Source organism: Gobio gobio (assembly GCF_949357685.1).
Source record: "Gobio gobio genome assembly, chromosome: 19".
Classification (NCBI taxonomy): Eukaryota; Metazoa; Chordata; class Actinopteri; order Cypriniformes; family Gobionidae; genus Gobio; species Gobio gobio.
The window spans coordinates 1875483-1890482 of record NC_137112.1 but is presented as its reverse complement, the minus strand read 5'-3'; the positions used below and the strand labels follow the sequence as shown (position 1 = coordinate 1890482).

Below are 15000 nucleotides of genomic sequence, written 5' to 3'. Positions count from 1 at the left end.
GTATATGGCCAAAACCATTCACACACTTTTTGCTAACTGGCAAGCAGCATTAGCAGCTCATCTACTTCTTTGTCATATCAGTGTGTGAGCGCCACCAAGTCGTGTTTTACTGTCACTTCAGCAACTCATTCCCTTTGTTTAGTCACAAGGCGTTAAACACACACACACACACACACACACACACACACACACACACACACACACACACACACACACACACTAACACTCATACTCACACACTCACTCACCCACTCACACTCACTCACACTCACACACACACCAACTCACACTCACACACTCACTCACCCACTCACACTCACTCACACTCACACACTCACACACACTCATTCACACACTCACACATTCACTCACACACTCACTCATACTCACACACTCACTCACACTCATTCACACACTCACACATTCACTCACACACTCACTCACACTCATTCACACACTCACTCACACTCATTCACACACTCACACATTCACTCACACACTCACTCACTCACACTCATTCACACACTCACACATTCACTCACACACTCACATCACACTCACTCACACACACTCATACACTCACACACTCACTCACACTCATTCACTCACTCACTCACTCACACATTCACTCACTCACACTCACTCACACACTCACTCACACATTCACTCACTCACACTCATACACTCACACTCATTCACTCACACACTCACTCACACTCATTCACACACTCACACATTCACTCACTCACTCACTCACACACACTCACTCACTCACACACTCACACTCACTCACTCACTCACTCACACACACATTCACTCACTCACACTCATACACTCACACTCTCATACACTCACTCACTCAATACACTCTCACACTCACACACTCACTCATACACTCACTCACTCTCACACTCACACACACACTTACACACTCACTCATACACTCACTCACACTCACTCACTCACTCACTCACACAAACACTCATACACTCATACTCTCACTCTTTTATCCCATAATTGACTTGTCCATTAAAACTTTATCTCTTAATTTTGATTTTATAATTTCTTAAAGGTCCCGTTTTTCGTGTTTTTTTGAAGCTTTGATTGTGTTTACAGTGTGCAATATAACATGTGTTCATGTTTCACGTGTAAAAAAACACAGTATTTTTCACACAATTTACTGATCTGTATTCCGCTGTTTTCACTGTCCTCAAAACGGCTTGAAAGCTTTCCCTGTTCTATGAAGTCCCTCCTTCAGAAACACGTAACGAGTTCTGATTGGGCCAGCGGTTCCTGTGTTGTGATTGGACAGCAGCTTAGCGCACGCAGAGCGCACGTTACCGGAAAGGTCGCGCCTCTCACCATAACGGGGATGCATGCGCTCAATGATCTCTCAGTGCAGCGGCCCTGGGAAAGCCAAACAAAGGTGACTTGAGTCCGGGATGAAAATAACAGCGTCTCGACGACATGGCGACAAACAAACTATACAAACGCAACCAAACGCAACACTTCCTCTTCTCCACGCGGGAGCAACAAGACCACGCCCCCTTTTTCGCGTACTCTTGTGGGCGGAGTTTAGTCATCAAACTGTTCTACTGACGTCATTAAAGCAGAAGTACAGGGATGTAGAACAAACCGGCCGTTCGCTGTAGGCTTTGAAAGGGAACTTCTGTTAAATAAAATATCTCGCTTGGCATTGAACTTTGAGCTTTATAATTTTACAGGTATTATTTATGCTCTAACAGCAACATTACACACTAACTAAAGTTTGAAAAATGGGATCACGAAGAACAGGACCTTTAAGATTTACTATGTCATAATTAACTAACCAGCCTTTAATTGAATTATCAAATGATGATGTTTTTGTTGTCATGTGTCAGAAGCGGCTCCAGTACTCTTGAGTGTGTGAGACCGTGTGTGTGTGTGTGTGTGTGTGACCTTGTGTGTGTGTGTGTCACAGGCTCTGGCGGAGCGTGGTTCCGGAGCGCTGCAGTCGAGCACATGGTGGCGAGGACTGGAACTGCTTCTTCGGCTATAAGGTTCAGCCAACACTGAAGAGTACGTGAGTGCACACCGCCCTCTAGTGTCTGACACACACACACACACACACACACACACACACACACACACACACACACACACACACACACACACACACACACACACACACACACACACACACACACACACACACACACAGCTCAACTAACAGATCTCATCATACTTTAGACATTTGTTTTGTATTACACACTCTCTCTCTCTCTCTCTCTCTCTCACTGTGTCGGTGTCTCTCGCCCACTCACTCTCTCTCTCTCACTGTGTGTCGGTGTCTCTCGCCCACTCACTCTCTCTCTCTCACTGTGTGTCGGTGTCTCTCGCCCACTCACTCTCTCTCTCTCACTGTGTGTCGGTGTCTCTCGCCCGCTCTCTCTCTCTCTCACTGTGTGTCGGTGTCTCTCGCCCGCTCACGCTCTCTCTCTCACTGTGTGTCGGTGTCTCTCGCCCGCTCTCTCTCTCTCTCTCTCTCTCACTGTGTGTCGGTGTCTCTCGCCCACTCACTCTCTCTCTCTCACTGTGTGTCGGTGTCTCTCGCCCGCTCTCTCTCTCTCTCTCACACTGTGTGTCGGTGTCTCTCGCCCACTCACTCTCTCTCTCTCACTGTGTTTCGGTGTCTCTCGCCCACTCACTCTCTCTCTCTCACTGTGTGTCGGTGTCTCTCGCCCGCTCACGCTCTCTCTCTCACTGTGTGTCGGTGTCTCTCGCCCACTCTCTCACTGTGTCGCGTCTCTCGCCCGCTCACTCTCTCTCTCTCTCACTGTGTGTCGGTGTCTCTCGCCCACTCACTCTCTCTCTCTCACTGTGTGTCGGTGTCTCTCGCCCACTCACTCTCTCTCTCTCTCTCACTGTGTGTCGGTGTCTCTCGCCCGCTCTCTCTCTCTCTCACTGTGTGTCGGTGTCTCTCGCCCGCTCACGCTCTCTCTCTCACTGTGTGTCGGTGTCTCTCGCCCGCTCTCTCTCTCTCTCTCTCACTGTGTGTCGGTGTCTCTCGCCCACTCACTCTCTCTCTCTCACTGTGTGTCGGTGTCTCTCGCCCGCTCTCTCTCTCTCTCTCACTGTGTGTCGGTGTCTCTCGCCCACTCACTCTCTCTCTCTCACTGTGTTTCGGTGTCTCTCGCCCACTCACTCTCTCTCTCTCTCTCTGTGTGTTGGTGTCTCTCTCTCTCTCTCTCTCTCTCTCTCACTGTGTCGGTGTCTCTCGCCCACTCACTCTCTCTCTCTCACTGTGTTTCGGTGTCTCTCGCCCACTCACTCTCTCTCTCTCTCACTGTGTGTCGGTGTCTCTCGCCCGCTCTCTCTCTCTCTCACTGTGTCGGTGTCTCTCGCCCACTCACTCTCTCTCTCTCTCTCACTGTGTGTCGGTGTCTCTCGCCCACTCACTCTCTCTCTCTCACTGTGTGTCGGTGTCTCTCGCCCACTCACTCTCTCTCTCTCACTGTGTGTCGGTGTCTCTCGCCCGCTCACGCTCTCTCTCTCACTGTGTGTCGTGTCTCTCGCCCACTCTCTCTCTCTCTCTCACTGTGTGTCGGTGTCTCTCGCCCGCTCACGCTCTCTCTCTCACTGTGTGTCGTGTCTCTCGCCCACTCTCTCTCTCTCTCTCACTGTGTGTCGTGTCTCTCGCCCACTCTCTCTCTCTCTCTCACTGTGTGTCGGTGTCTCTCGCCCACTCACTCTCTCTCTCTCACTGTGTCGGTGTCTCTCGCCCACTCACTCTCTCTCTCTCACTGTGTGTCGGTGTCTCTCGCCCGCTCACTCTCTCTCTCTCACTGTGTGTCGGTGTCTCTCGCCCACTCACTCTCTCTCTCTCACTGTGTGTCGGTGTCTCTCGCCCGCTCACGCTCTCTCTCTCACTGTGTGTCGGTGTCTCTCGCCCACTCACTCTCTCTCTCTCACTGTGTGTCGGTGTCTCTCGCCCACTCACTCTCTCTCTCTCACTGTGTGTCGGTGTCTCTCGCCCGCTCACGCTCTCTCTCTCACTGTGTGTCGGTGTCTCTCGCCCGCTCACTCTCTCTCTCTCACTGTGTGTCGGTGTCTCTCGCCCGCTCACTCTCTCTCTCTCACTGTGTGTCGGTGTCTCTCGCCCACTCACTCTCTCTCTCTCACTGTGTGTCGGTGTCTCTCGCCCGCTCACTCTCTCTCTCTCACTGTGTGTCGGTGTCTCTCGCCCACTCACTCTCTCTCTCTCACTGTGTGTCGGTGTCTCTCGCCCGCTCACGCTCTCTCTCTCACTGTGTGTCGGTGTCTCTCGCCCACTCACTCTCTCTCTCTCACTGTGTGTCGGTGTCTCTCGCCCACTCACTCTCTCTCTCTCACTGTGTGTCGGTGTCTCTCGCCCGCTCACGCTCTCTCTCTCACTGTGTGTCGGTGTCTCTCGCCCGCTCACTCTCTCTCTCTCACTGTGTGTCGGTGTCTCTCGCCCGCTCACTCTCTCTCTCTCACTGTGTGTCGGTGTCTCTCGCCCGCTCACTCTCTCTCTCTCTCTCACTGTGTGTCATGTCTCTCGCCCACTCACTCTCTCTCTCTCACTGTGTGTCGGTGTCTCTCGCCCGCTCACGCTCTCTCTCTCACTGTTTGTCGGTGTCTCTCGCCCGCTCACGCTCTCTCTCTCACTGTGTGTCGGTGTCTCTCGCCCGCTCTCTCTCTCTCTCACTGTGTGTCGGTGTCTCTCGCCCACTCTCTCTCAGGCCCGGTGTTTGTGGTCCAGTGGCTGTTCGACGAGGCTCAGCTGGCGGTTGATAACGTCCACCTGACGGGTCAGCCGGTGCAGGAGAGCCAGTGGCGCTACATCCAGAACCTGGGCAGCGAGCTCCGAAACACCCTCAGAAACGTCCCGTAAGGATTCGCCCTGTTCCTCTTCAGTGTCTTAACGGTCAAACTGACCTCTGATTGGCCCTCGATTGTTTTGATTGACAGGGCCATGTTTGCTCCCGCCTGTCTGTCCCATGAGATCATCACTAGAAGGTGAGTGTGCAGATCCTCATATATTAATATTCATACAGCGGGCATGATGACATCAGCTCGTGCTCCTCAGTTTCTGGATGGATGTCCATGTGAAGGGGACCTCGCTTCCACGAGCGCTCCAGTGCTGGGACCGCAGCCTCCGTAACCACGGCAACAGCACTCAGGCTCCGCCCAGGGGCTGCCCTCTGCACTTGATTGACAGCTGTCCGTGGCCCCACTGCAACCCCACATGCCCCTCGGTCCGCGGGCAGGAGATGAGCGGGGTCCAGTTCCTCACACACCTGGGCTTCGACGTGCAGCGGGTGGCACAGCAGCAGGGCATGGAGCCACACACACTCCTGGGCATGCTCAGCAACGGCCCCTGAGCCAGAGAGCAGGGCCAGAGACGCACTTCTCCATCAAGAGGAGATCCCACTGGGCATTTGACCTTTACAAGGGCAGCTTTTCTAACCGTCTCCTGACAGGTCCATTCACACTGCAGTTACACTTAAATCAATAACGTTATGAGATTAATGAACACTGACATATTGGGAAAAAGGAAATTATACGTTAAATATGAAACTATAACCACCTGTAGTGAGTGAGTCATTGATTCATTCACTCAACTGATTCATTCCAAATGGATGATTCATTCAGGAACCAATCAAGTCATTGATTCATTCACTCAAACGATTCATTCCAAACGGATGATTCATTCAGGAACGAATCAAGTAACTTTCTTTACTAACGAGTCATTGTATCACTCACTCAACTGATTCGTTGAAAAATTAACTCAATTACTGACAAAATTAACTTAAAGTCAATTATGTCATAAAAGACAAAATTATGGCATACTAAGTCATAATTACAACATAGAAAGTACATTATGACAAATAAAAATAACATCTCACAATTGTAATTTTTCACCTGCAGTTACATTTGCATAAACAACATTATGAGATTAATGAACACTGAAATATTGGGAACAATGAAATTATACTTTAAATATGAAACTATAATCACCTGTAGTTGTCGCAGTGAGTCATTGATTCATTCAGTCAAACGATTCATTCCAAACGGATGATTCATTGAGGAACGAATCAAGTAACTTTCTTTACGAAGGAGTCATTGAATCACTCACTCAACTGATTCGTTGAGTCATTGAATCACTCACTCAACTGATTCGTTGAGTCATTGAATCACTCACTCAACTGATTTGTTGAGTCATTGAATCACTCACTCAAGTGATTCGTTGAGTCATTGAATCACTCACTCAACTGATTCGTTGAATCATTGAATCACTCACTCAATTGATTCGTTGAGTCATTGAATCACTCACTCAACTGATTCGTTGAGTCATTGAATCACTCACTCAACTGATTCGTTGAGTCATTGAATCACGCAAGTTATTCGTTGAGTCATTGAATCACTCACTCAACTGATTTGTTGAGTCATTGAATCACTCACTCAACTGATTCATTGAGTCATTGAATCACTCACTCAACTGATTTGTTGAAAAATTTACTAAATTACTGACTAAATTAACTTAAAGTCAATTATGACATAAAAAGACAAAATTATGACGTACCAAATCGAAATAAAGACTATTTATGTTTTTTCGCCTGCAGTTACATTTGCATAAATAACGTTATGAGATTAATGAACACTGAAATATTGGGAAAAATGAAATTATACGTTAAATATTAAACTATAACCACTAGGGGTGTAACGATTCGTTTTAACAACGATTCGATTCGTATCACGATTTGAGGTTGTCGATACGATTCAAGGACGATTTTGGTTCATTTAGAACGATACGATCCAAAACGATTCAGTGACTTGAAATCGATTCAGTAACTTTTTAGCCAAAAATTGTGTGACTGAAATAAATATCTGGATACTGGTCAGTGCAGGTGAAGTTTCCTAGATTCCTGTTGTTTCTTGTAAGGGAATCAGGTATCAATTAATTATGGATATAAACAAACAAGTAAACAACAATTAATGGCAAATGCATTCAAATTTTATTTGAATAAAGTGCAACCAACAGTTTAGGTTGAATTAACAGGAAGTTAACCTTTTCTGCTCTCATTTTCAATATTCAATACATATTCAATAAAAGCACAGTAAGTGCAACCAACATTTCAACAGTAGGTTAACCTGCTACTTCTGCTTTTGTTTTCCAACATAAAAATATTACAATATTAATATCAAAAATAAAGTGCAACTAACTTCTCTTCAGGTTTAATTAATAGTAGATGTACCTGTTACTTTTGCTGTTGTTTTTCAACATTAAAATAATACAAATACAATATTAATATCAAAAATAAAGTGCAACCAACATTTCTTCAGGTTGAATAAACTGGCCTGCTCCTACTCTCAGTTTAATAAACAAACAATATTTAACAAAAGATAAAATGTAACCAACTACTCTTCAATGACTCTACATATTTCTTTTTCAAAAATATCAACATGATCTGACCGCAGAACTCTTCTCTGTACGTTCACTATGTTGCCAGCAGTACTAAAAACTCGCTCTGCTGGCACACTGGTCCCAGGAATGCACAGGTAACATTTAGCAAGGGTTGAAAGTACAGGTAACACGTTACTAACTTAGCTCTTTCTCCTGGTGGCTTGATAATTTCTCGCTGGTTGGCTTCTCCTCTGCCATCCGCCATGCTATGTTTTGTTTTCTTAGCGCTGCTGCTGCTGGTGCGTTGCGATGATGTCACAGATAGGCAGACTGAATCGAGTAACGTTTAACGCCTTTATCATTAAAAGTGCTAAGAAAAAACATCCATTTAAAGTCTGACGTGCTTAAATCCAATGCGTCATTTCCTATGATCTATATAATCGATTGATTACCTTTTAAAACGATGTTAGATCGATATATGTCGTCCGGAAGGCCAACTTGCCGAGCACAGATCGATGTAGTTAGATCGTAGGAAAATAAATCGATACATCGATGTAGTAGATGAATCGTTACACCCCTAATAACCACCTGTAGTGAGTGAGTCATTGATTCATTCACTCAACTGATTCATTCCAAACGGATGATTCATTCAGGAACGGATCAAGTAACTTTCTTTACGAACGAGTCATTGAATCACTCACTCAAGTGGTTTGTTGAGTCATTGAATCATTCACTCAACTGATTTGTTGAGTCATTGAATCACTCACTCAACTGATTTGTTGAGTCATTGAATCACTCACTCAACTGATTCGTTGAGTCATTGAATCACTCACTCAACTGATTTGTTGAGTCATTGAATCACTCACTAAACTGATTCGTTGAAAAATTTACTAAATTATTGACTAAATTAACTTAAAGTCAATTATGACATAAAAAGACAAAATTACGGCATACCAAATCGAAATAAAGACTATTTATGTTTTTTCACTTGCAGTTACATTTGCCTAAATAACGTTATGAGATTAATGAACACTGAAATATTGAGAAAAATGAAATTATACGTTAAATATTAAACTATAACCACCTGTAGGTGTCACAGTGAGTGAGTCATTAATTCATTCACTCAAACAATTCATTCCAAATGGATGATTCATTCAGAAAACAAATCAATCATTGATTCATTCACTCAAACGATTCATTCCAAACGGATGATTCATTAAGGAACGAATCAAGTAGTTTTCTTTGAGTCATTGAATCACTCACTCAACTGATTTGTTTAAAAATTTACTAAATTACTGACTAAATTAATTTAAGTCAATTTTGACAAAAAGACAAAATTATCGCATAAATCAAAATAATGACTATTGAAATTATGAGATGAAAAGTCAAAATGATGACATACAAGTCAAAATTAGACAAAAAATAAGACTAAATTATGATGTAGAAATTGACATGTTAAAATTGACATACTAAACATAGAAAGTAAATTATGAAACAAAAAATAACATCTCAAAATTATGATTTTTCACCTGCAGTGACATTTGCATAAATAACGTTATGAGATTAATGAACACTGAAATATTGGTAAAAATGAAATTATACGTTAAATATTAAACTATAACCTCCTGTAGGTGTCGCAGTGAGTAATTGATTCATTCTGTCAAACAATTCATTCCAAACGGACGATTCATTCAGGAACGAATCAAGTCATTGATTCATTCACTCAACCGATTCATTCCAAATGGATGATTCATTGAGGAACGAATCAAGTAACTTTCTTTACAAACGAGTCATTGAATCACTCAATCAACTGATTCGTTGAGTCATTGAATCACTCACTCAACTGATGCGTTGAGTCATTGAATCACTCACTCAACTGATTCATTGAAAAATAAACTAAATTACAGACTAAATTAACTTATGACTTAACAGTCAATTATGACATAAAAAGACAAAATTATGGCATAATCAAAATGATCTTAAATTGAAATTGTGATTTGTGATCGTATTCTCCAGAAGCGGGGTCATGTGGCGGCGATGAACTCATCTCTCTGTGCTGCTGATGCCTTCGCTTCAGCCAATCATAATGGAGTACTTCTGATGCCAAAATCACCAGAGACTGAACACACACACCCCTCGAACACACACACACACCACCAACACACACACACACACCCCTCGAACACATGGACGTGTTTCATCTGCACATCTGTAACCTGAGCTGAATCTCACGAAACCTGTCGAGAACATGACCTTCACCCACAAACTAATGCTTGTGCAAATAATATCTCAGTAATATTAATAAAACAATGGTTTTACTTCTATTGTTCTCTTGAGGGATGAATGTTCTCGACGGGTTTCAGACTTTATATTGTGAGTTGTCGAATATGTTCAGAAGACAAACATAAGCTAGTGTTATTTATTTGATGTAAAACATATTTATGAGTGATTCTGAAAAATATATTTTGTGTAAAGTGTACATACCTTTTGAATGTTTCATTCGCATGCTTTCATAAAAAATATTAACTATTTTCAGTTTAGTTTATTTATTTATATAGCACAATAAAACATCAGTCGCTGACTATTGTGCTGTACGATAACCTGCAAAAACAATACAAGAAAACAACAGATAAAGACACATCACATCCAGAATGAGCCGCCCCTTCACCTGCACATGAGCTTTAACGCCATCCCATTCTCCATCTGTAGGGTTTAATATGGAGTCGCACTAACAGCTCCAGCTCTTCTTTCCTCAAGGTTTAGGAGTGTGTTTATGGGGATTCTTCATTTGTGATGTTGGACGAGAAGGCCTGGCTCTCAGTCTCCGCTCTAATTCATCCCAAAGCTGTTCTATGGGGTTGAGGTCAGGACTCCAGTTCCTCCACCAAACTCCTCATCATGTCTTACTGGAGACGCTTTGAGCACTGGTCATGCTGGGACAGGAAGGGGCCGTCCCCAAACTGGGCCCACAAAGCTGGGAGCATGAAATTGTCCAAAATGTCTTGGTGAAGCATTAAGAGTTCCTTTCACTGGAACTAACCCCTGAAAAACAACCCCACCCCATAATCCCCCCTCCACCAAACTTTACACTTGGCACAATGCAGTCAGGCGAGTCCCGTTCTCTTGGCAACCGCCAAACCCAGACTCGTCCATGGGATTTTCAGACAGAGAAGCGTGATTGGTCACTCAGAGAACACGTCTCCACTGCTCTAGAGTCCAGTGGCGGCACACTTTACCCCACTCCATCCCACGCTTTGCATTGCACTTGGTGATGTAAGGCTTGGATGAGCAGCTCAGCCATGGAAACCCATTCCATGAAGCTCTACACACTGTTCTTGAGCTCATCTGAAGGCCACAGAAGTTTGGAGCTCTGGAAAGTTGGCCACTTCTGTGGCCCTCAGCATGTGCTGACCCCATCTCTGTGACCCTCAGCATGCGCTGACCCCATCTCTGTGACCCTCAGCATGTGCTGACCCCATCTCTGTGACCCTCAGCATGTGCTGACCCCATCTCTGTGACCCTCAGCATGCGCTGACCCCATCTCTGTGACCCTCAGCATGTGCTGACCCCATCTCTGTGACCCTCAGCATGCGCTGACCCCATCTCTGTGACCCTCAGCATGTGCTGACCCCATCTCTGTGACCCTCAGCATGCGCTGACCCCATCTCTGTGACCCTCAGCATGTGCTGACCCCATCTCTGTGACCCTCAGCATGTGCTGACCCCATCTCTGTGACCCTCAGCATGTGCTGACCCCATCTCTGTGACCCTCAGCATGCGCTGACCCCATCTCTGTGACCCTCAGCATGTGCTGACCCCATCTCTGTGACCCTCAGCATGCGCTGACCCCATCTCTGTGGCCCTCAGCATGTGCTGACCCCATCTCTGTGACCCTCAGCATGTGCTGACCCCATCTCTGTGACCCTCAGCATGTGCTGACCCCATCTCTGTGACCCTCAGCATGCGCTGACCCCATCTCTGTGACCCTCAGCATGTGCTGACCCCATCTCTGTGACCCTCAGCATGCGCTGACCCCATCTCTGTGGCCCTCAGCATGTGCTGACCCCATCTCTGTGACCCTCAGCATGTGCTGACCCCATCTCTGTGACCCTCAGCATGCGCTGACCCCGCTCTGTTATTTTACGTGGCCTATCACTTCATGTCAGACCATGGAGCAATGCTTCAGGAATGGTTTGAGGAGCACAGCGAGTTTGAGGCGTTGACTCGGCCTCCAAATTCCCCAGATCTCAATCCAATCGAGCATCTGTGGGATGAGCTGAACAAACAAGCCCGATCCATGGAGGCCCCACCTCGCAACTTACAGGACTTAAAGGATCTGCTGCTAACATCTTGGTGCCAGATCCCACAGCACAGCTTCAGGGGTCTAGAGGAGTCCATGCCTCACAAAAGTAGGTCATAATGTTATGCCTGATCAGTGTATACACACATATACAGGTTCACTAGTTGTTTCAAACCTTGCATGACAGAATCAAAATAAATAAAGGGGGCAAAGTTTAATAATAATAAAAAAATTTTATTTAAAAATTGTTTCACTAATATCACAGTACATAAAACGGAAGGTCCAGTTTCTGAGCGGGGAAGTGGAAGAGTGAATATTTCCACGATTCACAGTCAAATTAAAAGTGTCTCGATACTGACGCCGAAAAAACATCCCATAACCCGAGTCAAGGGTCCATCAGGTTCACTTCCGTCTGATGATGATGTGGTTCCTGAAGCGGGTCAGAAACTGCTCCAGCTCATCAACAGCCTCAGGAATAACTGGAGTCCTGAAACACATTTGAATCGGGCAGATTCTTCACATAGTATTCAGCACTGAATCACTTCAACAAACGATTCATTTCAGTGATTCGAATCATTGTACCTCGCTGGCTAAGCAAATCAATTGGATGAATCAATGATTCAATGACTCATTCATAAAGAGAGCCATTTAGTTCATTCATGAATGAATCAGCATTGAGCAAATCAATCAGGTGAATCAATAATTCAATGACTCATTCATAAAGAGAGCCATTTACTCCATTCATGAATGAATCAGCATTGAGCAAATCAATCAGGTGAATCAATAATTCAATGACTCATTCATAAAGAGAGCCATTTACTCCATTCATGAATGAATCAGCATTGAGCAAATCAATCAGGTGAATCAATGATTCAATGACTCATTCATAAAGAGAGCCATTTACTTTCATGAATTCATGAATGAATCAGTGTTTTGAGCAAATCAATCGGGTGAACCAATAATTCAAAGACTCATTCATAAAGAGAGCCATTTAGTTAATTTATGAATGAATCAGCATTGAGCAAATCAATCAGGTGAATCAATGATTCAATGACTCATTCATAAAGAGAGCCATTTACTTTCATGAATGAATTATTGTACCTCGCTGGCTCCACGGACGCGGCGCGGAGAGACGACCCGCCTCCGCTCATGGATGTCCTGCAGTCGCGTGATGAGAAACTTTTTATCCTCGCCCTCCTGAATGAACAAAAACAGGAAGTGATGTCACACTACGCCCCTGCATACAGATGATTCTTTTACTACACACTCATTTGACTCTTTCGTCTCACATTCTCAATCTGTTCCTGAAGGAGCTCGATGATCTTCCGCTGACCGTCGACCACCTGACTGTGGAAGTAAATCACGATCCTGCACACACACACAACACACACACACACACACACACAGAAAGATCTCAACCGTGAGAGATTTCCTCAAATGATTCCCTCTTGCTGGATGACTCGTTTGAAGATGTGAGAGAGCGACTCACAGGAAGATGGCGGCGCACAGGAAGAGGAAGAGCGGGTTCTCCACCAGGTAAGTGTGGGCGGAGGAGAGCCAGGACAGGTTGGGGTTGACCTCCGCCAGCTCCTGGACCCACCGCTTCCCGGCCTGGATCATGGTCCTCAGCCCGCGGAACGGCCCGCAGCCGGCCGACGGGGTCATCCTGGGTCATGTGACAGGGGCAAGGGGTCAGACTGGGTCATGTGACAGGGGCAAGGGGTCAGACTACAGCCCATAGAGCGCAAGACTCTGGGAGAGCGACTCCATTCATTCTCTCCATAAGTTATCGAACGCAACGGCTGCGCAACGCCTATAGAACGCCGTTATATGACCCTAAAACTCAAGATATCAGGGCAAAAACGCCCCTATGAGTTTGTGTCTCATATTCTTATGCTATAGTTAGGCAATATCACACGAGTGCTGTATTTCTTAGCGAATCAATCGGGTGAATCAATGATTCAATAGTTCATTCATAAAGAGAGCCATTTTGTAAATTCATGAATGAATCAGTCGTTTGAACAAATCAATTGGATGAATCAATGATTCAATAGTTCATTCATAAAGAGAGCCATTTTGTAAATTCATGAATGAATTAGCCGTTTGAACAAATCAATTGGATGAATCAATGATTCAATAGTTCATTCATAAAGAGAGCCATTTTGTAAATTCATGAATGAATCAGCCGTTTGAACAAATCAATTGGATGAATCAATGATTCAATAGTTCATTCATAAAGGGAGCCATTTTGTTCATTCAAAAATGAATCAGCCGTTTAAACAAACCAATTGGGTGAATCAATTATTTAATCTGTGATTCATAAAGGGAGCCATTTAGTTCATTCATGAATGAATCAGCCGTTCAAACGAATCAATTGGGTGAATCAATGATTCAATAATTAATTCATAAAGAGAGCTATTTTGTTAATTCATAAATGAATCAGCTGTTTAAATAAATCAATTGGGTGAATCAATGATTCAATAGTTCATTCATAAAGAGAGCCATTTTGTTCATTCATAAATGAATCAGCCGTTTAAACAAATCAATTGGGTGAATCAATGATTCAATAGTTCATTCATAAAGAGAGCCATTTTGTTCATTCAAAAATTAATCAGCCGTTTAAACAAATCAATTGGGTGAATCAATTATTTAATCTGTGATTCATAAAGGGAGCCATTTAGTTCATTCATGAATGAATCAGCCGTTCAAACAAATCAATTGGGTGAATCAATGATTCAATAATTAATTCATAAAGAGAGCCATTTACTTAATTCCTGAATGAATCAGCATTGAGAGAATCAATCGGGTGAATCAATGGTCCATTCATAAAGAGAGTCATTTACTTGTCTGAGTGAATCAGTGTTTTGAACGAATTGAATGAATGAATGACTCATTTAGACATTTACCGCCACCTACTGGAAGTTTTAGTTTCTTATTTAGAGAAATGTATCATTAAAAAAATCCAAATTCTATGTTGAATCAAATAAAATATTTATTTCTAAAGCTAGTTTTTGCATTGTCTATTTGATGCTTATCTCATTTAATTTATCTCAATGATCTTTTGAGGGTGATTTCTCAGCCAAATTTGATGTGCAATTAATAAGATTTAAAAGTATAATCACTTGACAGCCGTATTTTAGACGGCCCGAGGGAAACACACTCACGTCCACATGGTGTAGGTCACACACACGCAGGAGCCCAGGAACGAGGGGAAGCAGAGCAGTGTGATGAAGATGGTGGTCATCTGAGAGGCTCGCCACGGCTTCCCTGACGCCTGACAGTTCATCATCAGA

The 15000-nt window shown here is 44.2% G+C and overlaps 2 protein-coding genes across 8 annotated transcripts in view; one reads left to right on the top strand and one right to left on the bottom strand.

The window, feature by feature from the left end:
- Positions 1 to 9939, top strand: part of notum1b (notum, palmitoleoyl-protein carboxylesterase b) — a 23488-nt gene extending 13549 nt beyond the window's left edge. The window contains exons 8-12 of one of the 2 annotated variants that reach the window (XR_013818615.1): positions 1961 to 2058; positions 4743 to 4890; positions 4972 to 5019; positions 5090 to 5483; positions 9425 to 9939. Coding sequence is in view for 1 of the 2 variants with exons in the window: in XM_079845199.1 (XP_079701325.1) it covers positions 1961 to 2058; positions 4743 to 4890; positions 4972 to 5019; positions 5090 to 5384 (589 nt within the window). In the remaining variant the exon portion in view is untranslated. Of the gene's footprint in view, positions 1 to 1960; positions 2059 to 4742; positions 4891 to 4971; positions 5020 to 5089; positions 7185 to 9424 lie in introns of those variants that run through there. The other variant, XM_079845199.1, reaches the window with a different exon arrangement.
- A 1984-nt stretch (positions 9940 to 11923) lies between these two features.
- Positions 11924 to 15000, bottom strand: part of tmc6b (transmembrane channel-like 6b) — a 58837-nt gene continuing 55760 nt past the window's right edge. For all 6 annotated transcript variants that reach the window (XM_079845194.1, XM_079845193.1, XM_079845192.1 and 3 more), the window contains 5 exons: positions 14872 to 15000; positions 13197 to 13373; positions 12997 to 13075; positions 12809 to 12904; positions 11924 to 12194 (listed from right to left, as the gene is read on the bottom strand). The exon at positions 14872 to 15000 is cut by the window's right edge and continues 5 nt beyond it. In XM_079845194.1, coding sequence (XP_079701320.1) covers positions 12177 to 12194; positions 12809 to 12904; positions 12997 to 13075; positions 13197 to 13373; positions 14872 to 15000 — 499 coding nt within the window. In that variant the 3' untranslated portion in view covers positions 11924 to 12176. The remainder of the gene's footprint in view (positions 12195 to 12808; positions 12905 to 12996; positions 13076 to 13196; positions 13374 to 14871) is intronic.